Below are 27,371 nucleotides of genomic sequence, written 5' to 3'. Positions count from 1 at the left end.
TTGATTTGGCATTCATTCATCGGGCTTTGCAATTTTTTTCAACATGCCACGTACGTTCTCATGATACATTCTTCTTTATGTAACAGCTACAGTATATCTAATGATGAGAAGCATTCTGGTAATTGGATAGCAAAGGTGCCCATATATTAGTCGGTCCATATTTAATATAACCAAGGCCCATCATAGCTCCTGTCAAGTGAGCCTTTGGGATGTGAAGAAAGAATAATGTAGATTAGAAAAAATGTAATATAAACAATGACCCCATTTTTTCATCCATAATACTTACAAAGTGATCAAATGTTCGCCATCGCAGAAGAATACCGGCAAGGTCTAGTCCCATAAGTGCTGGCAATGCGTACCTGGTGACACGCCATGTTATAAACTTTGTAAGTCATCCATGACAGGCGTAGTAGCTTATAGCAAGTTACAATCTTTTGATCGTATCAAGCAGATACTTACCCTATTTTAATTGGTAGGAAAGGTAGAAATACCACGTAGACACTTGCATCGGGATAGAGCATTGCTGTGGCGGATAAGCAACCGTAGATGGCACCACTCGCTCCTAAACTTGGCAGGACAGGACGAACACGTCGCATACTCAACCCAAAGACGTGGCTGACTGCGCTCGCGGCCATTCCAGTGGTCAAATAGAATGCCAAAAACTGTTCCCTACCTAGGTAATCATGAACAAGTCCGCCAAAAGACCACAATGCCATCATATTCAAACCAAAATGCCAAAACTCTTGATGTGAGAAGCAGGAGGTTAACAGTGTAATAGACCGTCCGCTTAAAGGATCATGCACAAAGTATCTGCGCATGAATGGTCGTAGTATCGGTATCTGCCAAGCCGCGAATACGACGGTGTTGATGGCGATTATGGCAGCAATGGTTTTCTCTGATTCCTTCCATGATTCCCACTTTTGATATACGATCATATAAGCTCTACGTATGTCCTCCGGTAAATTAAGCTGCTCCAACTTGCTCAAGGTCTGATTGACTCGTGAAGCTATCTCTTGCTTTTGAGCCATCCAAGCGTCTGACAGTGTGACTTCTCGGTTGCCGGCCCATTTTTGAAGACGTTTCCACATTGACCTTTGTTTATAGTCGTATTCAGCAATAGCAATGCCAAATACACCTCCAGAAGCTACTGCAGTGAATAAAATTGGTCGGATATATCGAATTTTTGGTGGTGGTAAAGATGGTGCAGTCATGTTTTCGATAATGTACGGTTCCACTCGAACATTTTGTGGCATTCGACGAGTCGAATAAGTGAGTTGCTGATTAAACCCATGAGCTCGTATTGGCGAGATCGAGGTCCTTCCATAGGCTTTCACGGCTGTCGCTATGCGATACATGTATTAAAATGGAGGAGTCGAGAAAGGAACCTGTCGTTCCGTCACTGGAAGAAACAGTCACTTTGACTTATAGCTTCATTGCGTCGCCATAGACAATTGATACACACTGTGATATTCCTTCGCCCATTTGAGATTTTTTACGCTTTGCCATCTTATACTAATGAGACAACCCTACCATTACTGTGGTGGCGCGGTTCATGACACGAATATCACTGACACCACAACAAATGGCTTGCGGCGCCATCCAAGACGGCGAGTAGGGCTGTGGATTTTCACAGCCACGTATTATAATGAGAGAGTAGCATTATATTACCTTCTTCATAAGTAATGGCGAATAGTATTCTGAATATAATGCATCAGCCTTTGATCAGGCGAGACCAAAAACCGTGTTCGTCATTAAAAAGTGACCATTGCCGTGTTAAAAAACGGGTGTGTGCAACATTATAGCAATGCTGTGCTTCATGTTGTATGTGACTTCTCACATCAGCTTTTCTTTGACGCACCATAGAAACGAAGTGTTCATCAATCCAGACCAATTGGAAGAGGCGGTTGTTTTGGATTGGTGTGTTTTCAGCAATTCCACTGCCCAATGCAGTTGGTATGTAGACTGGGTTTCAAAATCGTTGTTACAGCATTGTGGCGAAATGGTTGCTTCGTCTTTTGTTGTTTTGTTGGACCTGCTGCAGAATGAACTTTAAATCGTCTCTGATGACTGGCTACTCCCCTCACACACTTTTTACCAGTGGCATCTTCTGCGGTCTATAGAGGTGAACTGCGCTGTTCAACCAAAAGAATGCACTAGCAGTGTCACGATTTGCACAGTTAGTCCAGCATGACTCAGTTACCCAAGTATAATTTACCCCTTTTCTTAGTGATCTACTATTTATGATATGTTCCACTTACGAGACTTGTCTCCAGGCAATGCCCCATTATGTACGCAAAACCAAGTTGAACTTTTCGGTTATAATGACGGTTGCTCTTTTCGTCACGGTTGGGGTGAATTACGCACAGCACTATCCCAACTTGATAAACACACCAAATCCCAGAATAGTATGTAGTCTTAGACATCTATCAACTTTTTTATTTTTTATTTTTTTTTTAAAAAAAAAAAAACCTTCTAGTGATATGAGCTCAACCTACCTGGCCACAACACGGCATACCACATTACAAAGATCAGTTCGGGTTACCAAGGGATTTCCTTAAATATAGAAAACGTGGTTTGGCCACAGGCAAATATCGTCGTGTTTTGAGCCACCCGACCACCACACTAAAACCTTAGGGAGGTATAATGCACACTCTGTCTCAGGTTTATGAATTTTGCTAAGCTGAGTGAACCTAGCTTTCTGTTACCGGCCATGCACATGATGCAAGAAAATGAATATGAAACCTTTGTATATGGGTTATTACATTTGCAAACGGCCGCTATAGAAGCGAGGCTCATTGACACCATATTCGAGTTCAGAAGGCGTTATTTGCGTCGGACAAAACGTTGTACGATCGGCATTCCCTTTCGGCACATTCTATTTATTTACTCTCTCTCGGTTCAACTCAACTCCGATATCTGGACAAGAGACAACAAGGAAGGTTTCCGCAAGCCAAGCGAATTAGGCAAAAGGCTTTATTGCATGACTCAGAATCAAAAAGTAAAAATACGATGAGGCAAAGATTTGTTTTGCACTAAACGAAGTGGTTGGACACAAGCCAAAGGTGCATTATATCACAAGCGCAATTAACTTTTTCATATAAGATAATAAAGCAGTTCATATTTTTTATTTCGTAAGCAACTTACAGCGCAGGCCCCAGTCTCTGAATTGAGAATCTCTGAAATATTTGGAACGAAAAATGTTTCATATACTTTTTTCGAAGGGTAATACCATGTTCAAAAATGACTTGTAGCATCTCAAGGCATCAGAAGGATAATGGGATAGCGTACTTGCAGTAGAAAAATGGGTCAAAATAAAGGTTGGTAACACAGGAAATGACCAGCAGCAAATTCAAAAAGCAGAAAGTGCGGCAGCAAAGTAATATCCCCAGCGACCAAAAAAAAACCTTGCCTTATTTTTTTTATTTTTGTTTTTTATATATTACTTTTTCTTTCCTTCCTTTTTTTCTACCTTTTTTGAAGATAACTTCTTTGTCTCTGTTACAATGTCAGCCAATGACAACCGGAAATCTATCTCATCTTTACTCAATCCACCTTCTCAAGACCAAGATTCCGCAGCGTCATCTCTAAAGCCTCCTGCTTCAGCGTCGTCTCGCCGTTATTCTGCTCCGCCAAGGTCATCCTTTGCTGAGCAAGACTCTAAGCTGGATGACCAACCAGCCAAGAAAGCCAAGCGAAAGCGTATCACCCCAGAGCAACTGGTGGATCTTTTAGCATTATTTGAGAAGACTGATACGCCCAGCTTTGAAGTCCGGGAAAAGCTGGCAAATCAACTCAATATGACGAATCGAGAAGTACAGGTTGGTGTGTGGGTTTACTGACCAAAGTCGTATTTCAATCTTCTTATTTTTTTCTTGTCGCTTTGCGTGCCGTTGGGGTGTGTGTGACACATAGGTTTGGTTCCAAAATCGTCGTGCTAAGGTCAATCGTGCCAGACTGAATGCTATGAACGCTGAAAACGCACAGTCGCAACATCGGTTCCAACACTCGCCTCTAACACCTGGTATAAATGGAAGCAACCCAAAATATCAATTTGTTCCCACTTTCTCCAGATTGGATGATCAGCCTCCACAACTTCATAATGCGACCGAATATAGTGTAAAGGCTGCAAGAAGAACTTCAGCTTATCCGGAACTTGAATCGTCTAGAAGTATTTCCGGCGCACCTGCTGGAGACCATCGGTCTGGCTCAAAGCATCTTTCTATTCCTCCTCCTATTAAATTGGGTTCCCAGGATGGTGGTGCTACTAGTGAACATGATCGTCGATATGCTACACCTTTATATTCACCAACTTCTGATATGTTTAACTTATCGCTCAACCCTACTCCAGCTTCAGCCCATCAAGCCGCTTATTTTGATAGTCGTAGAAATTCAGGCTCCATTTCAGCACCACAAACTCCCACCCACCAAGGTCCATACCCTGCCACATTGGCCACCCCACCTGCCTTGAATCCAATTAGTACATCCTCTTCACCGTATCATCGCAGATCGCACTCACACTCATATTCTTTGCCACCCACCCCAGCCTACTCCGACCATTCGGCCATCGATTTATTAGCATCAGCCGCAGAGTATGTACAGAAGAGTGAGGAGAAGCGTAAGCGACGAGCAAGCGAACAAATGGTACTCCCACCTTTGAGCCGTGCAGAACTACGATCTGTTCGCAGCAAAAGTGGTAATGACGCTTGGGGAAGTGTGACTGAAGAGGTTGAGGAAGAAGAAAAACAGGATGAGCAAGCCAAACCAAGAAGCTTTCGCCCTTGGGAATGAATGATTCAACCAACCTACTCCCCTTCATACCGCCCTGCACTACTCACTCAATACGCAATCGTGTTGTATTATTTCGTTTACGATGCACATATGGTCTGCAAGGCGTGTTATACTTGTATAGAAAATCTCTTTTTCGTCTTTCTTCATCCTTATGTTCCCATTCCAGTTCAATCCCCATGTTCTACCTTCCCTTTGCTTGTTCCCTCAAAGCTTCCAAACTGTCACGTTTTGTTGTATAATATTACTTCTCACCCTCACTCTCCTTTCAAAAAACCCCATTTTTTCTTTTCTTACCTCGTCGTTTGTCTCCCTCCTCTTTCGCTGTATCTCCACGCTTCAGCAGTATATTTTTTCTACCTTTTTTTCCCAATTACTGACACTTCAGCTGACCTCCCCCTTATCAATTCCCACATGCTATTGTTGAGTTTCCAATCGAATTATATAATCTATTCTCCTACGTGCCTTGTCAAGCACATTCACTATTTGATTAACGTTTGGCTTACTCTTCAGAAGCTGTTTATAAATTCACCCAAAAAAACCCTCCCACAAAGTTCCACAAATATAGCCCTTGTTCTTGTCACATGAAATCAGGAAGGTTGAGTGAAAAGATCCTTCGCCACAAATTGCCATAAACCGTCAACAAGGTTAAGTGAGCTTTTATCACAAGTAGTGTGTCAAGATTTTTTATTGTCCCTGGGTCATGACTTTTTATTTGATTAGGACGGGTAACTGATATCACCATGGTGGTACCAATAAAAAATATATATTATATATACGCATTGCGGGGTGGACCTACGGTGCCTTGCCAATATGCTGACCCACTCTTGTAAGGGTCTCAAGGCGCTCTTGTGCGTTCTGAAGGAGATCCTTGTCAAATTCAATTTTACCAGGAGGCCAGACCACGACGAGAGTACTACCACCAAATGCGAAATAGCCTAATTCGTCCGTTCTCTTTATAGTTGACCCAGGCTTGGCTGTGATACCGATGGATCCCACCATCATGGCTCCAATGCATGCTACAGCTACTTTGCCAAATTCAGGCGAATCGATGGTCAAAATCGATCGGACATTCTCACCATAAACATCCAATGTGGTACGGATTGCCATGGGATTGACAGTATAATACTGCCCACTAATGTGCCTAGGTTCGCTGACAACACCATCAACAGGAGAATGAAATCTGTGTCACTTGAAGATTAGCATTTTCTGTGTGTGTAGCGTGGCCTGTTCATCCAAACAAATCATCTTACCTATGGTAATCCTGAGGTGCCAAACGGAAAATGGCCAAAGCACCTCCGGTGTATGTTTTACCAAGTTCCTCGTCTCCCAATAATTTACCAACTGAGAACTCTTGGCCCTTTATCCAAAGCTTGGTGGCGTCATCGATGGTTGCAAAGGTCATCATGCGGCAGTCAGCTGCACTGACTGCAATCTTTGGGTCTTCCGGCTTGTCGCACGGTCTGGCGTCAACTTTAAGCTTGCGGTAAAAGAACTCGTTAAACGTTTTGAAGGAATCCACAGGATCAAGCACTTCTCCCATGTCAAGTTTGTGGAACTGGATGAAAGCAGGAATGTCTGCAGCTGATTCAGGAGCATCAAAGCGCTTGCCTTGCTTTATACTCATGTTCTGCAGAATTTTTTGTGCACGCTTGCTATGCACTGCATTTTTGCTTCCACGATACAGCAATCGCATTCCTAGACGTACGTACACGGCCATCTTCTCTTCGATAATCTGTCCGGTCAATCTGTCTTGAACCAGGATATTGGCGTTATCCTAAATCGGGACATTGTAAGCCATTTCGTAGCCACGCGTATTTGAATGCATTTAGAATCATTTTAAAAAAAAAAAAACTTACCGATCCAACGGAATAGCGTCCATATCCTACTTTGCTAATCATTTTGACAAACCACCTTGACAACGATGGTGTGTAAGTTAAAAATCCCAACCTGTACTTTTCCTATGCCGAAGAGTTTGTACTTACTTTCTTTGTGCATATGCTTCAGTAATAAAATTGCCCATGACAAATTTGTCGACAGTAGTCCAGTCATCCGCAGCGCAAGTTGCAATGTGGGTAATGATATCCATTTGCGATCGCTTATTCATGTTTGGACGATGGCAGATAGGACACTCTCGAACGTGGATAACTTTTTCGATTCTTCCGTCTTGAACATCGATCCCGTCCTGAGGTTTCACATCTTGTCCGTCCTTGACGTTGAGTGGTTCATTTGAATCGTGTAAACTATACTGAATACCGTGAGCTTCATTCAAAGGCTCATCGTGATCATGCTTTGACATCGTGAGACCATCGCCAGTATATAAGAGTCCATCACTGTCAGACTCATCGGTCACGCTGTCAGATCCAATCTCTTCATCGTATTGATAGTAACGGGCTGGATCCAAAAAGTTCGACACGTTCTTAGCGACACCAGGTTCCTGATTAGTCTCTGAAGGCGCCTGACGAGAACTCTTTGAGTCTAGACGGCGAAGATCGTTATGCACAATATGATCTTCAAGTCTGTCGATCAACTCGTCAAATTCCAGCTCTTGATCCTCGGTTTTGTGGAAGTAAGCCCAGAATGACTCCAAAGTGGAATCCGAAATGGTACTACCCAAGCTTTCCAGCATGGTTTGGACTTCCATACGACTCATACGACCATTGTTATCACTATCGTAGGTCTTGGTCAATGTTAACCAAAAGAGACGTCGAACTTGTTCGTAAGGAACATATTTTGCTCGGAAAGTCAAGGTTGGCTGGTGACGTCCTTCCCATTTCTCTTCGTTGTTCAGTTTTAGGTCAATGGTATGCAGGTCCATATCCGATTCGATATTTTTAGCAGAAGTCTCGGTGCTAGCTCGTCCCAAGGTCAGATGAATGTGCTCATCTCCGCCGTCTTGTTGCCTGGGTTCCGACCCAGGCTTGGTAGACTGAAGAGATAGCTTTCCAGATTCGATTGACTTGTTGATAATGTCAATGATAGAAATCTCTTGGCCAGCCACATAGTCGTTACCAGACACCTTGTCTTTATCATAGATCGAGAACTTAAGCTTATAATTGATGTCATTTTCATTAATATGGAAAAACAGTTTCTCGTTCCAAGTCGGGTTCAAAGAATGGCGAATGGCCTTAGTTCGGAAAGTTGAACGTCCGAAGGTAACCAATACAAAAGGATCCATATCAAACCCAGTGTGTAGAACTAAATGGATGGATGGCGAAAGAAATAATATTATTAGTACGTCAGGGATATGGTCGCTTCACAGTTTGCACTAACACGGTTGGCGTTTCGTGCGAATCACATGAACGCTTACCATTTCTTTCTGGCGGTAAGTCACTAGCACTGGTAACTTCGATATACATCACTCCCATTAAATCTGCGCCGTGAAACTTGATGGCACTGGTGTCAATTGAATCATCGGAAGTGTTCTTGTATTTCTGCAACAGCGATTTCTTGGCTGCAGCTGTTTGTTTTTCACTGCTGTCCTTGTCAGCCACACTCAGTGTGTCTGCTGCGTTGATTTTGCGATCGTTCAATGCGGCGCTTAAAAACTCTTCCCAAAGATGAGTCCAATCATCAGGCGCAGCAGAGCCGTATTCTTCGATGATACCAAATTTAACAAGCACTTGCCCATTTGATGTTGGTTCGGATTTTTGTGGAGTATTCTTCGTGCGCCTCAGAATCCTGGTTCGATAGGTCTCTCGATCAAGCAAATCATACCATATGGGCTGTATGCATTGTCTTAGCGAGCGAGCAAATACAGAGATCCAAGGTGACAGTGGATTATACACATACCTCATTGCCTTCTTCATTAAACCCGACTTTTTGACCTGGCTTGAAGAGATCGGCCAAAGAAATTGAGATTTGCCCGAGAAAGTCGCTTTTAAATTGATCCTTGTCCCAAAGCACAACTGAAACTCGAGAAGAATTCGAAGTAAGAGTAAGGTCACAAGAGAAATTCCACTCCGGGTTCAACGTTTTGGGGTGAACTTGAGAAGTGTGGGACTCTGTTCCGTTGGTTACGACCGCATATGGGTCAGAAAGTCCATTCTATAGTTGAGAAAAAAAAAGGCGGGTAGTGTTATTGAACAAGGTAAGCATACAACTGTTACAAAGAAGGGAAAGAGTCGTACGCTATCTTTAGCAAGAACATTTCGAGCTTGGATGACCGAGCATCTCAAAATGACTTCCTTGCAGGAGCTACTCTTTAGCATTACGGTCTGTAGCAAAAGAGTATTTCTGGTTACCGCAACCAGGAACACCACCGAAAAAATGTAAAGTAGAAAACGCCGACGTCATGTTATTGAATGGAATGACCGAATTGGAAAGCGCCAGGAAAGCGCCTTGAATGCAATCATAGGATTGTTCGATACTATCAGCTTCGGATTTTTTACTTTTTTAATATGTGCTTTTGTATACCAAAAGTTACTTTCGTTAAGCAAGTTTTAAGTTGTGCTTGTTTATAAAGTAGAGCGAAACCATTGTAGTAAGCTCCTACCCAGAGGATTGACCGGCTGTCCTTTAATTTTTGGTTTTCAAATTCCGATTACCCATCATATCATTATGGAGCAGTGCCGCCAAAACGAAATCCACTTGTTCCATGGATGGGAACCAACTGATCTTCCTCACAGATCTCCTCTTTCATGTTATTATCACCTCGAGTAATTTTGCTCATTCTTCTAATCTCTTATGTCCATGCGTACCAAGCACCATTTGATTCGGACACTCCAATTCCGGTAAGCGTCTTGACGAATTCATACTATGTTGAACTGCACTTTTTGACACTGTCTCGTCCTTGAAAGTGTGAGCATATATACAACCATCCGGATCAATGCAGCTTTGTTAAACAGAATTGCCAAGAATACAGCACTGGAATAGTCGATTACCTGACCTTGTACTATTGTTCTGGGCCCTATAAACCGCTTATTCTAATTGCTCTGGTACGGCGTCATTGTTTCACCATTGGTCAGTGAAAATGAAAACGAGCTTGGCACTAATTTCATACATTACACGCAGTTTTCCTTTCTCGCATACTTGTTTGCCGCAATCGGTGTAGTAGCTTCGGATTTCTTCTGTAAGTTATCTTCACATTTCTTTCTTTCAATTTGCACTTTAATTTACTAATTTGGAACGCAGGCCCCAATCTGCAGACGATCGCCTCCTCATTGCATTTATCGGAGAGCTTGGTATGTTGGCAAAATAGTTTCATTAGAATACTGGAAGTCATTTGGCTTAACCTATTATTTTTAGGCTGGAGTCACGTTCTTAGCATTCGGAAATGCAAGCCCAGATTTGTTTACCACCTTCAGGTATTGGATGAATGTTTGTGCAGATCAATCGTCGCCATGGGTTCTAACCTTTTCGTAGCGCTCTAAACTCTGGATCAGGATCGCTGGCAGTTGGTGAGCTCGTTGGAGCCGCCTTCTTTATTGTGACAGTGGTTGCTGGCGGAATGGCAATAATCCAACCATTTCGAGCAAAACGTGTGGTGATCCTTCGGGATGTCACTTTTTTTACAGGAGCCGTCGCCATCGTGGGTTGGATTGTTTATGACCAAAAGATATATCTCTATGAAGCAGTCGGCTTGATCTTATACTACGCATTGTATGTTGTAGTAGTTGTGGGCTCAATATGGTGGAAAAACAGGCGCAGACCCAAGGTTGTTATTCAACCGGCTGATGAGGCACCAGTCAGCCCACTCGTCGCTACAGAAAATACACCCTTAATCTCGAAAGATTCTATCATCCGTAAGTGATGGCCGTCCATTGTCTATCACCTTACCCTTCTATTCCTAATATGAAGATATCTCTCAAATACCACCTTTAGCCACAACAGTTCAAATAAGAAAAGCACCCAAGGTTGTTGTGTTTGAACCACCTCACGACCAAGAAGATGTGGATGACAGCGAGGAGGAAGAAGCCAGAGAACACGTTGGCCACCTTGGCCACATTATAAGACCAGTATCACCGAAAATGATGCGTAGAATATCTCTGCGTATCGATACCAATAACCTTCCTACATCCGATGGTTTACATGCACCCGTCTCCTCCAAATCATATCGTCCACCTTTAACGCCCCGTGTCGGTATTCGACCATCCATTTTTGGTGCCATCGAGTTTCGCAATGCTTTAAATGCTGCTCAGCATGCAAATATGCAACTCAAGAACGATTTGTTGGAAAGCAGGCACCGACGCAATCAATCCATGCCAAGCTATATGTTTCCAGTACGAAGTGCAACATCGCCTTCCGATCTGGAATCACAGACATCTCAGTCGTCTGCCCAAAAACGAGCTAATAAGCATAAGCGGCCGTCGGATCTTGCTGATATGGTCATTTCGTCACAAGAGCATAACCTGTCGCCTTCGTCAGAGGAAAGTATAGGGGTAGCGGAAGACTACTTTGGTTCTGCCAATCGATTGACATCACATCATCAAAAAAGCTCCCCACCAACTCAATTCACGTCCCACAGCAACCACCTCATCGACTCGCCCACATACGGTCTAACACCTCCGCACAGAACAGAGGATGGCAATTTGCTACATGCTAGTCCTCCTCACTCTCCGTCACTTGGACTTCAAATTTCTACTGATAATCTGGCACCTGGATATTCTGCTCGCCCACCCGCCACAAGTCGTTCAGCATCAGCTATGTCCACGCGCAGTTCACCTTCCATACGTTCAGTAATGTCTGAGATAACAGCTCAAGAAGAGCGCTCAAGCTTCCTGGCGAACACGAAATGTGCCAAGAAAATCATTTTTTGCTGGCGCTCATTTGAGAAAAGGCATCAAGGATTCTGCGAGATCTTGTCTGAAGTTTGGCGAACACTATTTCCAACAATGCAAAATTGGAATACAAAGTCGATCACAAATATTGCTAGCTCGATTCTGGCCATTCCAATCGTCTTTCTATTGGAAATCACGTTACCTGTGGTCGAGGATGACACATTGCGAGTCGATGATATGGTAATATCAGTAAAGACAGATGACGATCAGAGCTCAGATACGCTTGGTGTAGATGCCAATGAATTCATGGAGGATGTCAATGAACTAGACGACCCCTTCGAGGAAACTGTAGATCAGAAGTGGTTAAAGTGGCAGGTTGTTCTACAGTCAATATGCGCCCCGACATTTGTTTCATTGTCACTGTATAGTAAGTGTTATAGACCCGTATCTGCCTACTAATGGAAGATGACAGACAATCTAACTAATGCTTTCGTTACTTAGTTAACGACGTCGTAGCTCTTAACGATATCATGTACGGAGTCATGGTTGGCGTTTGCTTAGCTCTCACAGTGAATGCGTCTACCAAAAGCCATAGTGCTCCACCGTGGATCAATTCTCTGGCATTTGCTGGGTTTGTTGTTTCACTCAACTGGATTTATACTGTTGCAAATGAGGTGGTTGGCCTTCTACAGGTATTGTTGTCTAAATGTTTATGGTCTTTGTTTGTGATTTTCAACTGACCAAATTTTCAGGCTCTTGGTCTCATTTTAGATATTAGTGGGGCAATCCTGGGACTGACAGTGTTTGCAATGGTACGTCGCTTGTTCCCTTTATTCACCAAATTTCCAATGCATTCTGATGTTTTGATCTCTATAGGGCAACAGCCTTGGCGATCTAGTTGCCAACATATCAATGGCAAAGGTAAAAGCATTTTACTGGAGATGCTACAAGTTTTATTTGTCTTGTCATACTAAAGTGGCATGCATTCTATAGATGGGTCTTCCTAACATGGCGATTAGTGCGTGCTATGCAGGTCCCTTGCTGAGTAAGGATTTAATTGCATGTTAGTACCTTTCCTGTACTCAGAAGCTAATCAGATCTCGAATTACAGACTTGGTACTAGGTCTTGGATGTGCTGCGACTTATCGAGTATGGGTTACTGGAGAAACCTATGAGCTGGAACTTGCCCCTACTATCATAATATCTTCTATTGGTTTATTACTTGTCTTAATGACCGCCATTGTGGTCACTTACTTTAATCATTACAGAATTGATAAGTGGATTGGGATGATGTGGATCGGTATATACATAATCACAACTTCTTTCAGTATTTTTATGGAAGTACAGAAAGAGTAAATGCATCTCAAAAGAACTGGCTTTATTAAGAGCAATCCTCGGTGAAATTTGTATACCACCGTATACTTTGTACATATTCAAATTGAACCGCTTTAATAAAGATTATATATAATCTTGTTCTACACTGTAACGGGAACTCCATGTCATAGAATGCGATAGAGGTTACCTAGATAATGAAAATGTTTCCATTCATCGTTTCCATTATAATAATTGATGGTTGTTTATACTATTAATGTACAGAAACAAAAAATACAGCATCAAGATAGAATGCTGAAACAAAGGCATAACTTGTTGGTTTAAGGAAAGCATCGTCGAACTACAGCAGCCACACACTGAATTTGACATCTGCCAAATGGTTGAACTTCTTTCATGAAATTCGAATTTCACAAATGACGTCAGCAACATTTTTTCGCTCGGGAGATTGCTCAACCTCATTTTTACCAGATTTTCGCCGTCAATTTCTTGGAGCGTCAAACCGAAGACAGCCTAATTCTTTACTCGAGATCCCTTTGAGAAATTCTTTCTCGTCCTTCATGGATTTCAAATGGTATGCATTAAATGGCCTGTCTTCCAGACTTGCAGACATCATATCGGTCACTATTTGCCATAGATATTTCTCTCTAATTGGCCACCATTGACTAGTGTAACCAGGATTACTGTTGTTCAAGCTCTCATTACTAACCATTATTGCAACTTATAATAGGCCTGAAGACATTTCCAAGTCGAGCGAAGCATCACAGGGCAGAAATGGCGACCGTCCTGAAGAACTGACCACTCCTCGTTCTGAAAATCAATCGAAGCTCCGCGACTACATTGCAATATACGATCCAGAGTTAGATCGTGCGAAACCAAAAAGTGGCAATCAAGTTATCTACCGTTTCAATGGCGACGTCAAACCCGGAGTAAGCTATTTCACTACCTTTGAATGGAATTAATTCTCAAATGCCATGGCTTTGAGTCACAATCTTAGCCTACCATATCTGGCAACTTGTGTATGATTCCCTTTTATTCACCATGGCAAGCAACTCATCATCCTACTATTTCTTAGGAAATCCCAATTCATCCATCAGATCCACGTATAAGTGTACTAGGATATGGTAAACAAACTTCAAAGGGTAGACAAAAGTGGGTACCTACCTTAATACCAGTTCAATTCGAGGTAGGTGAAGTCGGAGGTACCGTAGGAATTCTTGTTTGAATTGTATTAACAGTCTCCATCTAGTACGATGAAAATTCGAAAGGTCCTGCTCCACCCACATCCGTTCTCATATCACATCTTTCGCCTCTCACGACCGAAGCTCAAATTGTCACGTATTTCTCGATATATGGCGAAGTAGAGAAGGTCGACATTGAGAAGTCCCCAGTGACTGGCGGGTCACTTGGCCTAGCCGCTGTGACATTTACTGGACCTACTCGTGAAGCTAGTCATGCAGCTGCACGATCTGCTGTGGAGAAAGGAAACGGTAGAAAAATAGGCGCCGGTAGCTATGTTAAAGTCGAATTTGATCCCGATGGTTAGCAACTTTCCTGTGAGCAATGAGAATGTAATCGTGAACAACAGCTAACGACTTCGGATATTATAGGCACAAAGTTGAAAGCAGCTGCTGCTGAACTCGGTGCATCTTTTGCAAAGCATGGCACACAACCACTCAAAATGGCCATTGGCGAGAAGCAGGATAGCGCAATGTCACGACCCTTTGGTATGGAGTGTTTGCTTTTTGTTAATGTTCGATTTTTTGCTGTAACATCCGACTGATTTCAATTTCATTACATCGATGATATAGCTGCTGGCGGCGAAGGACGATCATCTATTAATCATGAAGACGGCGAAGTTTTTGACGACGAAACACCCAAGCGGTCACGACAGTCTTCGCCTAGCGGATACCCACCACCTCGACGTCCTCATGATTTCAATCGCGATGCACACGAACGCTATCCAGACGATGAACCTCGCTATAGAGATGACCGTTATCGTGGCGCACCATATCCACCACCTTCACACTATCCACCGGCATATGAATCAATGCGGCACCCATCTTATCCACGATGGAGACACCGTAGTCCTAGCGTAAGCTCAGTCGAATCGCGATACCGTAGTCGAAGTCGTAGTCGCAGTCGTAGTCTTGGACGAGACTATGCTGACAGAATGCGAGGCATGCATATGTGGGATCGAGAAAGAAGTCGAGAAAGAGACAGAGATCGCCATTGGGATTGGGAAAGAGAGCGAGACAGAGGCGGTGACCCAAGAATGCGAGATTATCGCCGAGTATCGGATGAACGAAGAGTTAGAGTAGGAATCATTTCACTTAAATCTGTCTAACATTGTCTTGCCTCGTTGTGTCTGACACATATGTGCTTCTTCTTTAAATCATTTTTAGGAACGACGACCTCATAGCCCTGAACCACAGCCATGCCTTATTATTTCAAGAAATAGCCTTCCTTTCAAAAAAGGTGTACTCGAAGAATTGCGCAAAGTTTTCTATGCATTTGAATGCAGTGATGTAGGCGTTATTTACTTTACTACTTTTTTTTTATATAAGAAAGATATCACTAACATTGAATACCATTAGATTTGCCATGACTCTGAAGACTGGTTCATCACTTTCACATCTCTAAGTGCGGCGCGAAAAGCCTTTGGGGCCACGAACAAGCAGAATCTGATGGAATATACCATGGACATCAACCTCAGTTCGAATACGGATCTTCACTCTGATCGACCAGTATCCAAATCACTTGATAACTTTACATCCCCCGATTTGGCGCCTCCTGAGCTGACTGGTTCTGCAAATGGTTGGGGAAAACATAATGCATCTCATGAAGTCAGCGCCAAAGACGATTCGTGGAAGAAAGAACATGCTTCTGGTGAAGAATTAATTCGGCATGCAAAAGAAATGTTGACTCAGGAACTGGCCGATGTCTTCATGAAGGACATCAAAACTCGAATTGTCTCTCCATCTATTTATGACTTTTTAAATCCTAAATTACGCCCAAGAAAAGCTCACGATGATGATATGGAACAAGATACAAGCGATGTCAAAGTCAAGTCAGAAGCGTCAACCAGTGTCACCAATGTAATGCAAGTAAAGACAAACGGCTTTGACACCACTAGTGAGCACCATTCAGCATCAGCTCTTGAAAAGTCCGTCAAGTCACGCAGTCTAGCAGAGCTGTATCAACCTTCGTCCAAAGGGAAAGATCTACTGGGTAGCATTGAAGGTTTAGCTGCTCTTCCTAACCTGAGCAAACTTCCGCGATTCAAAAAGAGGAATGCAGACGGCTCAGCCAGGGAGCAAAAGCGAAATGGTCATAAGCCATCTTGGCGACGATCGCCAGTTCGATCGCGATCTACATCCCGTCGTCGATACTCTGATTCAGGTTCTGATTCCGAAATACATGAACGTGGTCGTCAGCGCAAACCAATCTACTCCCGTGACTCTTCAATAGAAAGCTCCAGATCCCAAAGAGACAGCAGCCACGAGGGTGATTTCAGTCGAAGACGTTCTCGAGATACCCCACCCAATGAATTAGGAGACCGCTCAAGAGGAAGGGACAGTGGCAAGTCAAATACATTTACGCAGCAATCTGACGAAGATGACGCATACCATTCTTCGGTCTCTATTGATTCACTCAACCATAACCGTTCACCATCACCTTATGCTCGAGATTCAAAGGATCGAAGAAACCGATCTCCCAAGATTAAGAAGGTGAAAAAGGAACACAGACGACTTCGAGACTACTTGAGTGATGTAGATGACGAAAGCGACGATCACTATGACTTCTTGCGAAGGCTCAACAAGCAAGAAAAGGAAGAAAGTGATATTGAACAGGATGACACTGACTTTATTGTGGAAGACGATGGAATGATGGATATCGACAGAGACGATGCTAGGGGTAGAGATGCCAGTAGCAAAAGTAAAAAATCGAATCGCAAATCGGCCAAGTCACGTTCTAAACGCAAAGGAAGTATCTCCAGTGATGACGGCGAACCAAATCGTAAAAAGTCCAAGGCTACAAGCTCTAAGAAGAACCGCATGGCACTCCAGCAATCTGCTCTGGGTAATAATGACGAAAATGCTATGGAACTTGATATTGAACAAACTATGGCGGAACTATTTGACAGTGAATCAGAGTATGAGGATAAGATGTCTCGACCCAAACTTACCAAGACAGCCCGAAAACCTAAAGGAACAGCAAAGAACCTTACCAATGGAATCAAGAGCAAGAAGAAAGCTAATGGTCTCAAGGTTGAAGAAGTCGATGCTATGGATGGACCACAATCATTACTTTCCCAACGATCTAACAATACAGCTGACTCGCCTACTACCAGAAACGAAGCTGTCGTACCCTCTGTTGTAAAGACCGAGCATCACATAACCCACGAATCAAGCGAAGAAGAAAGCTCAGAAGTTGACGACTACAGTGATGTGGACACCATAGCAACTGATGAGTTTAGTGACCTTGAATTCGATGTTGAAACGACTTCGTTGACAAACGGTGTAGATGAGTGGCATCCACTTAAACAAGTCCATGATGCTGAAGATAGGAAGTTCATGCAACTCGCTATGCAAGGCTATCAGAATTTTGATGATACAGGCCCTTCCGAAACTACACATGTGATTCGTAGCTCTGGTAAGTTTCTTTTTTGTTGTTTTCATAGATATACAGCCATTTGTTTTCAGTATCAAAACTTAACAAACTTCAACCCTCGTGCTCAGTTTCAGAGGTAACGGACGATGTAGTGGACCAGGAGCCACCGGCACACAAATCCGGTAGTGCACGTACTGAGGGTTACTATCCTATTTCTGAAGCTGAAAAGTCCCGTTATTTGCCACGCAACAGGAGAGTATTTGATAACAACAGCTTACTGGCGGCGTCCAGAGTGACCAGTCGCATGAACCGCGTCAACAACCGCAAATTGCTTGTCGGAATGGACTTGCACAAGAAGACGACTGCTACAGACTCTGATATTCTTAAATTCAATCAACTCAAAAGTCGCAAGAAGCAGCTCAGATTTGCAAAGTCACCCATTCACGACTGGGGGTTGTTTGCTCAGGAACGTATCGACGCAAACGATATGGTTATCGAATATGTTGGAGAGGTCATTCGCCAAAAAGTTGCGGATCATCGTGAAAAGGCTTATGAACGCTGCGGTATCGGCAGCAGTTATCTATTCCGTGTAGACGACGACACTGTCATTGATGCTACCAAAAAGGGCAGTGTCGCTCGTTTCATAAATCACTGTTGTTCGGTAAGTTCTCAGATTTACTTGATGGTGAACAAAAAACTTGGTCCAGACAACTTAGCTTCACATACTCATACTCTTTTGTTTGATGCAGCCTAATTGTAGTGCCAAGATTATCACAGTGGACAAGCAAAAGAAAATTGTGATTTACGCCAATCGAGATATTGAACTTGGTGAAGAAATCACTTACGATTACAAGTTTCCTATCGAAGCTGATAAGATCCCGTGCCTGTGTGGCAGTAAATACTGCAAGGGAACGTAAGTTACCACTTTATGCTTGCCTTTTTCTAATGTTTGTATGCGAAATTTTTGATTTCTAACATAATTTGTGTCATTTACAGACTCAACTAATTATTGTATATTGTACAGTCTTTATTTTTTTTCCTACCCCTCCCCCCAATAAATTGAATTATTTTTGTAAAGAGATGGAGCAGTTGCAGTCGCATTTTATAAAATATGAGCGAGATAAGGGTGAAAACTACACAGTGTCCCGGACGACACATTCTTGGGATAGAAACCTAAGTTTTGCTAGCAAATCAATGTTTACTAGGCTTAAACATCATTTTGAAGAGTCCTGGCTTGCCAGTGACTCTACGAGATTTAGGATGATTGACTAATCGACTACAGTGTTCTATAAAAACTATGTCTATATAAATATAGAATGTGCAAAAAAAAGGAAAAGAAAATGGTACAAGATCGCAGGTAGTTGCTGTAAATAAATTAATAAGATTAGAAAGTATGAAATAAAAAAGAATTTAAAGCTTGGGTTGCCGCTGTGGGTGCTAAAGTGGAACACAGCCCTACCATTATATTCATACCAAATGCATGAAAGTATCCCACCCATCGTTTAGCCAAACTTTTACACTAGCTGAGAGCTCTACGGGATTATCTTACATACATCTCTAAAAGACAATATGGTTATTTCAAAACATTTTTTCGAATGTCCCAGAACATAAGAGGAGAGTCATATCGCTCATCTTTCTTTCTAAGCGAGGGTTTCTCCGATACACATCTTTCTTTCTAAGCGGTTGTAAAATGTAGCGAAGACATCCTCAAACAGTCCAGCTGGAATATACGCAATCCGTAGACTTCATGAGCTTATACAGTTGCAATATTAAAGCATACACAATCGCTTTTGTTGGTTTGCAACTTTAATCTAAATTGACTGGCAAGGAACATATAGGGGAATTAAGACTTCAATAGGTAACTTTCCACTTTGCAAGGAAACTGTTTATAAGGGCTGATGCTTTCTGTGCACAAAAATGGCCAGAGCAAGTAGTAACAGCGTAATTAACAGTTCACATATTTGCTAAAAGCAGTGAATAACCCCAACATGCCCAAATTTTTTTTTTTAAAAAAATTGCTTGACTATCGGAGTGATTTTCCCCTTTCCATAGTTAAAATTCTTGAAGTCAAACAGCTTGCAAAATTTTCACTCCTTCCACCAGAAGAACAAAAAACACACTTGCACATCTTTTCTTTGATCGTCTTCCAAAATAGCAAAAGATGTCCCCTGCCGGGATCGAACCGGCGACCTTCTCCGTGTAAAGGAGATGATGTAACCAACTCATCTAAAGGAACCTCACTCGACCTCGAACTCCTAACCTTCCAACTGTCAAATTGGAGAGATTACGACTACGCTGCTGAGCCATTTTCTAAAATCTGAAAATAGAGGTAATAATTGTATAAATAGCTATATATTTGATCCAAGATCACTAGATTACAAGGAATTCTTATGATAAAATTGTAAAAATGACACCATAGGAAACATCAGTAGATATCATCCAACGGTTTATTATATTGACCGTATGGAATAATATAGGTCTAGGCAGCAAGTATATATATTCATGTTTTTTAACAAGGAGTCGGCTCTAGAAGTCCGCTTGGAAGCCCGCTTAAATACAACTCGTTTCTCTCTACACTGTTCCGGGAGATAACAATAAAGGCTGCATTGATATCATCCAATGATTTAAATAAGTATGTAAAAAGATGTGAGCTTGAGCTGCTTTGCGAAGGAATGTATTTGCCTGCCACTAATGATAGTTAGGACTATGAGCCTTCATGGCAAAGATATTGCTGGCTATCTATGTTGCTTTGCCATACTATCGAAATTCAATGGAAGCTGTATTCATAGGATAAATTGTCAAGCTTAAATAATTGTCGACGGTTTGAAGAAGGAGAGCATGAATGCAGGTACTTTTCCATTTTTGGCTATCACGAGCGTAAACATGTAAGGCTGACAAGTCATTATTGATACGCACTTATTGAAAGGAAAATTCGGAACCTGAAAAAAAATCATACAATCTATAAGCTCAACATTTTTGAGCGACATTTACGCTGGGTGATATTTCCGATTGATGGTTGGTCTCACGGAAAGTATAGAATGATATTCTGTAATGATAAAAATGGTAGTGAACCCTGGATGCCATGAATGAAACGGCGGCTTTCTGTATAGAATCCGATGATATGCGATTGTACGATGGTGGTATTATTCTTCGTGTTTTCTACTTTAGACCACTTTTATTCATCCATATTTGCTCATCAAAGATTTCTTCTAGCATACTTGTATACCGTTGTAGAGTAGCCAGAGTATAGCAAGGGGTGCTTGTTTATTTTTTTGTGCGTGCAGTTCCAATAGTTCTTACTCACGTTCGTCAAATTTTTTCATCCTTGACATATTTTTTCATGCTAACTGACTATTTGTGTCAGATCCAAGAAATGCAAAAATATAATCTGGCCAAAATGGATGAGGCGAAGTAGCGTCTGTCGGACACAACGCAAAGATTTTGACACATAAGGATGGATCTCGCAGGACTGGCTCGGGTAATCAGCATCCATATGTATGACTCAACTTAATCATTATCTTCCATTCATGTTGCCGGAGGACAATATGCCTTAGGCATCAGTTTTTTCATAAAAACTAAGCCGGCAATCGATTAATTGGAACCAAGTGAAACTTGCCATAGCTAGGTTCCGCGGAGTTTGATAGATCAAGGTTGATATTGCCTTGTTGCTAATTTTTCCTTATGATGACAAGTTTAGGGAGACAACAACATGTAACAAATGTGAGCATCACTCGTGCCTTTATGCAAAACGGGATGAAATACCGCATGGAGCCAAGCACATTTTTTGCCATGGCTGTTGAGGTAGATGGTGTATTAATTGTTGACGAAGGGAATCGATCGGATTGATTCAATGCCTAATAGAATATTCAATGATCTTACGAAACTCATGCAAAAGTATATCAAGATATCAGGAGAGGACATGTCAACACTTGAGTGAATTTTAGGTGTTGGAAGTTAATGGGAGGGATCGGGAAATCTCGGAGGGGAAATAAAACCTTCTCACAAAACGGTATTTTTCTTAAAAATAACTGAGACGATTTAAATTTTTTTAAATATACATCGCTGGTTTTGATCTGTGAATGATCACTACTTTCAACACCTTTGTAATTTTCCCATTCACGCATACCATCTATCACAATTACCACAATGGCTACTTCTGATTGCTTCGAGCCACTTAATTTTGGCTTCACTTTCCTACAACTGACGCCCGATGAAGAGATTACATCTTCTTGCATCGAAGAACAAGAATATAAGACTGATGATGGCACAGCAGATCTTGCTATTCTATCTGTTCTTGCACCGGAATTTACCAACTGCTCTTCTAATGGACAAGGTCAATTTCTGGAGCCGGAGATTTCTATGTTCTGTCCCGAGCTCGGTGTGTTCACGGAAGAACCAGAAGACATAGATCCCGATTTCGATTATGAAGCAGATGCCGTTGCAAGAGGCGTTTACAAGACGGAACGAAAGCTGCACATTGACATCGATGATGATGCCGTGCCAGAGCTTGTTAAAGAGTCCGAATCAGCCGTCAGCTCTGGCTGCTTTGTCGACACGCCTTATGCCAGTCGCATCGATGCATTATGCATGTATGATCGTGTCGACGGCAAAGCTTGTTGTCAACACAACAAGGTGGATCCATCCGCGTATGCTCAGCAACCCTTTACATATCAACCATTGATTGCTTAGACAGATCAAGAAACTTGATGGCCAAGGCTGTTTATAACCTAGAGTGAACCATAAGGCGTATGGCACTTTTTTCTTTCCTGCAATCGTACCAAAATTTAGTATACTATCCATTGTTTTCCATTTCCCCACCCCCATTCATTTGCATATTATCATTGTAACATTATTCACACTCCAAAGATCATATTAGACCGACTGTTAGATGCGGTTTTCGAATTAGTTTTCAAAAGTCGACGTAATAATATATTTCCCTTCACAAGTGACATGGGTGGGAATCCGTTGTGGTGTATGCGAGTTGTCTTCACGCCAGCTGTGTGGGTTAGAACCACACTGACCTGAACATACAACGTATAGTTGAGTTGAAATTTGCCTTATGTTTTCTATATAGCTTTAGGTAAAAGTTTCCGTTGTTATTTCTTTATTTTTGCATTGGTGAAAAGAAAAGACGATGAGTATTTCCTATCGAGACAATTTGAATTGCATGATAGAACGTTGAAAAGCGGTATGAATCCTGCAATCTATGCAAACGTAAACGAGCATAGATGGGGCTTTAAAAAAAAAAAAGTGGTGGGGGGAATGTGCGCCATATGAAGTGAGAAAAACGAACGAAAACAAGGTAAAACAGTCAAACAAGTCTTCTACAAATACCACAACCAGAAAATTGGCCATACTTTAAACAATGCCAGCGTATAAACAGTGCACAATGATGAATGAGAAAAAAGCAAAAAAAGCAAACGTGAAGAAAAAGGCAAAGGGTGTGGGTGGGATCAGTGGATCCAAGCGCACAAGGGGAGCGCGAGACACCGTCTCCAGGCGTATAGAGTCTAATTGGCTGCAGCGTGGTTGTCAGGAACCTGCAAGTCGGCGACTTTGATGGCGGCATAGTCAGTAGGAGAATGATTTGGATGCAAAGGTGATTCAATCATGTCGACGGAGTCCATCTTGGCTTCATCCATAGGAGTTTGCGAGCCCTCATTTGATCTGGGGAAGTCTTCTGGGCTATGGCCTTGCACTTGTTGACCAGCTTTGGGATATTTTGGCTTTCTAGTTCTTCCTGGCGCTGAGCCTGGAGGTTTTTTGTTGGCTGAGCCCATCTTGACTAGATTTTCCAGTTTCTTTTGGGCAGCAGCAGCAACACCTGCGGCAGTGCGTTCTTGCATGACTTCAAATTCCTGCCATACATAATTCCTGCACTTGTCCGCATTTGGGAGATCTTGGATCATCTTGGCTATGGTTGGATGTGTCAATCCGTAATAATCTGGGCCAGAAGCTGAAAGGCGATAGTAAATAGATGATGTACGAGTTAGAAAAGACGTTGACAGGGCCATACGAATTCATGTGTTTTGGTACAGCTGGGTTCAACTCACCTGAATTAGAATGTTCTCTTTCTCGGATCTCATTTGCTCTTCTAACAATGACAGTCCAGGCTCCTGTGGCGGAATTCGCGATGATGGGATCGTTTGGAGCGTCATCGGCCACGACATGATACTGTATGGTATGACAGTGTGAGAAGCTTTCATGAATATACAATGAGAACGTGCTACTTAACATACCTTGGGACCAGTCTCACCGCCATCGAGAATACTACACACATAATTGGTATTAACGTCACGGTTCGACATGCTGAGGTAGGTTCTATGATGCAGTGATGGTTCCGTAAATGTGGTTAGAAGCATGGTGATTGATGTGACAAAGCCGCTGAGCTACAAGGTTAGTTGCGGCCATCCGCGGAAAGCAGAGGAGCTTACCTGCTTACGCAGAAACCAACCGGCCAGATGTACCGATCATTGTGATAAGTGTCGTACTGCCATACAATATGCCCAAGAGCGTGCACGGTCAGAATACCGATCCTTGCGGGTAATTTGTAGTCGTTTGTTATCGGATCCCGTTCCAAAGGTTGTATTCTACGAACTTTGACAGTCACTGGCCCCTTGCGCATGCGCTTCGGTTTTGCAGAGGATGGCACAGGTCTAGAGGTTGATGACATCGCTTGAGGTGTTTCCAAAGCATGACTGGATTGACGGACGACTGCAGAGGTATTGGAAGGAGTTATTTGTGGCTTATTGACAGGCACTTGCGGTACTAGAAAACAAGGCATGGGCAAAAAAAAAAAAAAGTCAAAAAAATACAAAAAAGCCATGGCTACCCAGGAACAAGGCATAGCGTACTTACCATCTTCAACGTCACTCATAGAATGATCACTATAAGAATCGCTCGCTTCGGGCGAAGAACTTGCGAATTCTGAATAGCGAGATATGGTATCCAATAGCATGCTGTCAACGGGGCAGGTCATCAGTCGGAGTAAGTTGAAAAGGGGACCCATGTACGTGATACATACCTCTTTTCCCTCCGGAGACGTTGAATTTTCTTCTTTGCGTTATCCAAGCTATATGCTATCGATTCATTTTGCTAAATAGAGTAGATTTAGTACGGAAGAGGCCCAAGTGGTCTATTCGGCAGAGAATACGCACCATGACAATCTCCTTGAGTCTACGCTTGAGTTTGCGATAATTTTCTTCGGAATATGAGCTAGTTGTCACCGTCTCAAGCGCGGCGTGGTCTCCATCAAGGGCGATATCACCATGTCTTTTCGACGCCACTGAAATATGAGTGGGTTGGGTCATTGGCGATACTAAATAGAGTGCAGAATAGAGTCCCTTGTGGCTCTAGGGGAATTTCAATTGCCTAAATGACAAGCACAAAAAAACAAAATTAACGTTGGACATTTCCAGACATGAAGTTGCTAAGGTTGACGAGTTAAAAAGAGTGACTATCTCACCACAGCAGTGATTCGCGTAATGTAAAACAAGAGGATTGGCAAAGATTAAGAAAGAGCAACAAGGGGATAGAGAGAAAGCAAAGAGAAAAGAAAAAAAGGCAGGAGAACAGAACCGTGTTTGTTGCTGGGTTCAACCAATGTCGGTGAAGGGTGGAGGGGTCTGGATTCGATATCCGCTAGAGCGTTTTCGACACAGGCATTCAGTTACTGACATACATTTATATCTCGATAGTGTGTATAAGATGATGCATTGATCTACACTTTGTTAAACGTGGATAGTATAAAAAATGGACATGGTTTACTGCCACGATGATGGTCGTCTGTCAATGCCATTGGGAGAAAAGGCATGCTATTGAAACGCCGACACACACTACAGTTTTAAAAAAATGGCGAGTGAGGAAAAGGCCCAAATTTTTATCTCATGTCCGTCAGCAGTCGTCAAATTGGCCTGCCAGAGCGTAATGATCAAAATCTAAACGCACATGGCGAGGAAAATGATTTAATGGAGTCATTCTATGAGCCCGATCCTGATCAAGACCTATACGGTAGGGTTTTGCCACCGTGCTGACGGGTAATTTTGCCTGTGTACCCATAGTGATAATCCTTCTCTCCCCCCCACTAGATTCTTCCAACGACTCTGCCAATGATCAGCTTTCGGTATGTAGTCCGTCTCCAATGGCTCTTTTATTTTCAAAATAAGTATTGATAATGTAACTCGTGCACCCCATAGTGGATCAGCTGGTTCTGTTCCCTTAATGGCCATGAATATTATGCAGAAATTGCCGAAGAATTCATTGAAGATGACTTCAATCTGACTGGCCTGCCAGCTATAGTTCCGTATTATAGAGAAGCTCTGGAGCTAATACTGGATGTTGAACCAGATGAAGAAAGTATGAGCAAGATACCAGACGTCAGCATCATCGAACCTCACGCCGAAATGCTCTATGGATTGATTCATCAGCGATATATACTAACCAAACAAGGATTACAGCAAATGGTACTTTTTTTCTCCATTGCCTTGATGTTGATTTGAAAGCTGTTATAAGCACAACCGTACTGACGAGCTATCTACTGCCATTAAAGCTAGAGAAATACGAGGCTGGCCACTTTGGCTATTGTCCCCGCGTCTACTGTGGCCGATGTAGAGTCTTACCGTGTGGACGGTACGACATACCGAATCAAGAAAGTGTTCGTTTATTTTGCCCTAGCTGCCTGGATATATATGTTCCTCCGAGCTCTAGATTTATGAACATTGATGGCAAGTCATTCATTTGTTGAGTATTGGTTGGGCGTACTCGTTAGCTGACTCTAGTTAAATATAGGTGCACATTTCGGAACTACTTTTCCACATCTTCTTGTCAAAACTTACGCGGGATTGGTCCCCGATGCACCAGAAAAGACCTATACAGGAAGATTGTTTGGCTTTCGTATAAACGAATTATCCGAAAGTGGCCCACGAATGCAATGGCTGAGAAGGAAAGCTTCCCCCGAAGTGCTTCAAAGCAAAAACTATCAGATGTTAACGGGTTCTTCAGCGGCACAACAAACTCGAGCACGACGAGATCTCAAGTCATCGGAGCCCACCGACGTTTTTGAAGGCATGGAGGGTATTGAAGAAATCTCGGAAAGCGATGAAGAAGAGTTGAACGCATAATTTAGAAGTCGCCCCATAATGTATAATAAACATCCTATTTTCTTGTATGGTATGACGTATGAAATGCTGAAGCTGCGCGTAGTGACAGGAGAGTGCTGAGCGTATTATTTGACGTTCTAATAGACTTGCAGAACTTTGCTTAAAGAAATCTTTGATTGGAGGAAATGACCATCTATGGTGACTTTGAAGCACTAAACCTTCAAGCCCAAAGGACCGAAAGATCCGAGCCAACAGATGGGTATGGAATATAGACAAGAAGAGGAGGAAAAAATTTGCGAGACTCATACACAAGATCTCCTTTCTTAACATAAATGCAGACGCTATGGATCACCCTTTCTTGAGATTGACTTTCCCGGGAAAAGCTAAAGCGCTTATTTCGACGAAAAACTGTTGTACTTTTTATCATACGATGTAAAATAGCACAAAATAACAGAAAACTATTCAAGTTTTATAGTACATGATTTATAACAGTGTTCCTTTCCCCACTAATATGCGTAGCCTTTCAGCATATCCTAGCGGTGCATCCTGTCAGAACTTTCGGCCAATGAAAATGCAAAGAGATCCTCTGTCCTAAATCGTAATCCACGTGACTCGCCCATAACTACTTGGCCATCCATGGGCAATCTGCTAGTTCCCTCTCGATCCAAACGGTATGTACACGGTCCTGCTGCAAATAATTGGATGATGATCCTTGGGATCGATAGATGATGAATGGATGGAAAATGATGGATAAAGATGCATCAGCTCGACTCGTCTACAACCTTGCGACCTTGACGAAGAATTGGCATTCTGAACGAATTGCACA

The 27,371-nt window shown here is 42.5% G+C and overlaps 9 protein-coding genes and 1 non-coding gene across 10 annotated transcripts; 5 read left to right on the top strand and 5 right to left on the bottom strand.

Annotated features, from left to right (window-relative positions):
• Positions 1-139: 139 nt before the first annotated feature.
• On the bottom strand, positions 140-941 carry K450DRAFT_164948 (uncharacterized protein; the record flags this gene model as incomplete). Its single annotated transcript, XM_051584044.1, has 3 exons — positions 140-202; positions 287-359; positions 460-941. Coding segments are annotated over 3 exons (618 nt in total), but the record flags the coding sequence as incomplete, so codon positions are not given.
• Positions 942-3,463: 2,522 nt separating this feature from the next.
• On the top strand, positions 3,464-4,835 carry K450DRAFT_241745 (uncharacterized protein). The gene is made up of 3 exons (XM_051589133.1): positions 3,464-3,818; positions 3,913-4,603; positions 4,726-4,835. Exons 1-3 carry the CDS (start codon positions 3,504-3,506, stop codon positions 4,728-4,730), a joined length of 1,011 nt encoding a protein of 336 aa, XP_051444597.1. The 5' UTR covers positions 3,464-3,503; the 3' UTR covers positions 4,731-4,835.
• A 603-nt stretch (positions 4,836-5,438) lies between these two features.
• Positions 5,439-9,195, bottom strand: K450DRAFT_241742 (uncharacterized protein). The gene is made up of 7 exons (XM_051589132.1): positions 8,916-9,195; positions 8,578-8,832; positions 8,096-8,510; positions 6,771-7,983; positions 6,645-6,699; positions 6,039-6,562; positions 5,439-5,968 (listed from the first exon to the last, which is right to left on the bottom strand). Exons 1-7 carry the CDS (start codon positions 8,994-8,996, stop codon positions 5,581-5,583), a joined length of 2,931 nt encoding a protein of 976 aa, XP_051444596.1. The 5' UTR covers positions 8,997-9,195; the 3' UTR covers positions 5,439-5,580.
• A 195-nt stretch (positions 9,196-9,390) lies between these two features.
• K450DRAFT_241738 (uncharacterized protein) lies at positions 9,391-12,984 on the top strand. Its single transcript, XM_051589131.1, has 12 exons — positions 9,391-9,518; positions 9,585-9,722; positions 9,799-9,856; positions 9,919-9,968; positions 10,033-10,091; positions 10,150-10,529; positions 10,609-11,931; positions 12,006-12,196; positions 12,257-12,316; positions 12,381-12,425; positions 12,498-12,549; positions 12,616-12,984. Exons 1-12 carry the CDS (start codon positions 9,426-9,428, stop codon positions 12,858-12,860), a joined length of 2,694 nt encoding a protein of 897 aa, XP_051444595.1. The 5' UTR covers positions 9,391-9,425; the 3' UTR covers positions 12,861-12,984.
• Positions 12,985-17,745: 4,761 nt separating this feature from the next.
• K450DRAFT_174815 (uncharacterized protein) lies at positions 17,746-18,364 on the top strand (the record flags this gene model as incomplete). The annotated part of the gene is made up of 2 exons (XM_051584208.1): positions 17,746-18,108; positions 18,197-18,364. Coding segments are annotated over 2 exons (531 nt in total), but the record flags the coding sequence as incomplete, so codon positions are not given.
• A 1,245-nt stretch (positions 18,365-19,609) lies between these two features.
• On the bottom strand, positions 19,610-19,683 carry K450DRAFT_t52. The gene has a single exon. It is a non-coding gene; the product is annotated as a tRNA-Val (tRNA).
• Positions 19,684-21,308: 1,625 nt separating this feature from the next.
• Positions 21,309-22,218, top strand: K450DRAFT_241726 (uncharacterized protein). Its single transcript, XM_051589130.1, has one exon. It carries the CDS (start codon positions 21,594-21,596, stop codon positions 22,134-22,136), a length of 543 nt encoding a protein of 180 aa, XP_051444593.1. The 5' UTR covers positions 21,309-21,593; the 3' UTR covers positions 22,137-22,218.
• Positions 22,219-22,459: 241 nt separating this feature from the next.
• Positions 22,460-24,571, bottom strand: K450DRAFT_241721 (uncharacterized protein). The gene is made up of 6 exons (XM_051589129.1): positions 24,472-24,571; positions 24,306-24,406; positions 23,882-24,215; positions 23,687-23,768; positions 23,501-23,621; positions 22,460-23,403 (listed from the first exon to the last, which is right to left on the bottom strand). The coding sequence occupies exons 2-6, from the start codon at positions 24,403-24,405 to the stop codon at positions 22,958-22,960; spliced, it is 1,083 nt and encodes a 360-aa protein (XP_051444592.1). The 5' UTR covers position 24,406; positions 24,472-24,571; the 3' UTR covers positions 22,460-22,957.
• Positions 24,402-25,241, bottom strand: K450DRAFT_241714 (uncharacterized protein). Its single transcript, XM_051589128.1, has 3 exons — positions 24,913-25,241; positions 24,605-24,818; positions 24,402-24,542 (listed from the first exon to the last, which is right to left on the bottom strand). Exons 2-3 carry the CDS (start codon positions 24,755-24,757, stop codon positions 24,426-24,428), a joined length of 270 nt encoding a protein of 89 aa, XP_051444591.1. The 5' UTR covers positions 24,758-24,818; positions 24,913-25,241; the 3' UTR covers positions 24,402-24,425.
• Positions 25,242-25,655: 414 nt separating this feature from the next.
• On the top strand, positions 25,656-26,618 carry K450DRAFT_241706 (uncharacterized protein). Its single transcript, XM_051589127.1, has 3 exons — positions 25,656-25,909; positions 25,996-26,170; positions 26,235-26,618. The coding sequence occupies exons 1-3, from the start codon at positions 25,805-25,807 to the stop codon at positions 26,564-26,566; spliced, it is 612 nt and encodes a 203-aa protein (XP_051444590.1). The 5' UTR covers positions 25,656-25,804; the 3' UTR covers positions 26,567-26,618.
• Positions 26,619-27,371: the final 753 nt, after the last annotated feature.

Source organism: Umbelopsis ramanniana (assembly GCF_025399195.1).
Source record: "Umbelopsis ramanniana AG unplaced genomic scaffold K450scaffold_28, whole genome shotgun sequence".
In the NCBI taxonomy this organism is placed as follows: Eukaryota; Fungi; Mucoromycota; class Umbelopsidomycetes; order Umbelopsidales; family Umbelopsidaceae; genus Umbelopsis; species Umbelopsis ramanniana.
Note: the sequence above shows the minus strand (reverse complement) of the source record. Positions and strands in the feature narration are given on the sequence as shown.

What these genes read in the sequence shown, in the direction of transcription:
- K450DRAFT_241706 (XM_051589127.1), top strand. Translation starts at nt 25,805, where the DNA reads ATGAGCAAGATACCAGACGTCAGCATCATCGAACCTCACGCCGAAATG. An exon ending in AACAAGGATTACAGCAAATG is followed by an intron (nt 25,910 to 25,995) that starts GTACTTTTTTTC and finishes CTGCCATTAAAG; the next exon opens with CTAGAGAAATACGAGGCTGG. An exon ending in TAGATTTATGAACATTGATG is followed by an intron (nt 26,171 to 26,234) that starts GCAAGTCATTCA and finishes AGTTAAATATAG; the next exon opens with GTGCACATTTCGGAACTACT.
- K450DRAFT_241745 (XM_051589133.1), top strand. Translation starts at nt 3,504, where the DNA reads ATGTCAGCCAATGACAACCGGAAATCTATCTCATCTTTACTCAATCCA. An exon ending in TGACGAATCGAGAAGTACAG is followed by an intron (nt 3,819 to 3,912) that starts GTTGGTGTGTGG and finishes TGTGACACATAG; the next exon opens with GTTTGGTTCCAAAATCGTCG.
- K450DRAFT_241738 (XM_051589131.1), top strand. Translation starts at nt 9,426, where the DNA reads ATGTTATTATCACCTCGAGTAATTTTGCTCATTCTTCTAATCTCTTAT. An exon ending in ATTCGGACACTCCAATTCCG is followed by an intron (nt 9,519 to 9,584) that starts GTAAGCGTCTTG and finishes CGTCCTTGAAAG; the next exon opens with TGTGAGCATATATACAACCA. An exon ending in GATTTGTTTACCACCTTCAG is followed by an intron (nt 10,092 to 10,149) that starts GTATTGGATGAA and finishes ACCTTTTCGTAG; the next exon opens with CGCTCTAAACTCTGGATCAG.
- K450DRAFT_241742 (XM_051589132.1), bottom strand. Translation starts at nt 8,996, where the DNA reads ATGCTAAAGAGTAGCTCCTGCAAGGAAGTCATTTTGAGATGCTCGGTC. An exon ending in TTAATGAAGAAGGCAATGAG is followed by an intron (nt 8,511 to 8,577) that starts GTATGTGTATAA and finishes CAATGCATACAG; the next exon opens with CCCATATGGTATGATTTGCT. An exon ending in GACGCTATTCCGTTGGATCG is followed by an intron (nt 6,563 to 6,644) that starts GTAAGTTTTTTT and finishes GTCCCGATTTAG; the next exon opens with GATAACGCCAATATCCTGGT.
- K450DRAFT_241726 (XM_051589130.1), top strand. Translation starts at nt 21,594, where the DNA reads ATGGCTACTTCTGATTGCTTCGAGCCACTTAATTTTGGCTTCACTTTC.
- K450DRAFT_241714 (XM_051589128.1), bottom strand. Translation starts at nt 24,757, where the DNA reads ATGACCCAACCCACTCATATTTCAGTGGCGTCGAAAAGACATGGTGAT. An exon ending in GACTCAAGGAGATTGTCATG is followed by an intron (nt 24,543 to 24,604) that starts GTGCGTATTCTC and finishes TACTCTATTTAG; the next exon opens with CAAAATGAATCGATAGCATA.
- K450DRAFT_241721 (XM_051589129.1), bottom strand. Translation starts at nt 24,405, where the DNA reads ATGCTATTGGATACCATATCTCGCTATTCAGAATTCGCAAGTTCTTCG. An exon ending in GCGGTGAGACTGGTCCCAAG is followed by an intron (nt 23,622 to 23,686) that starts GTATGTTAAGTA and finishes CATACCATACAG; the next exon opens with TATCATGTCGTGGCCGATGA. An exon ending in AAGAGAACATTCTAATTCAG is followed by an intron (nt 23,404 to 23,500) that starts GTGAGTTGAACC and finishes ATCGCCTTTCAG; the next exon opens with CTTCTGGCCCAGATTATTAC.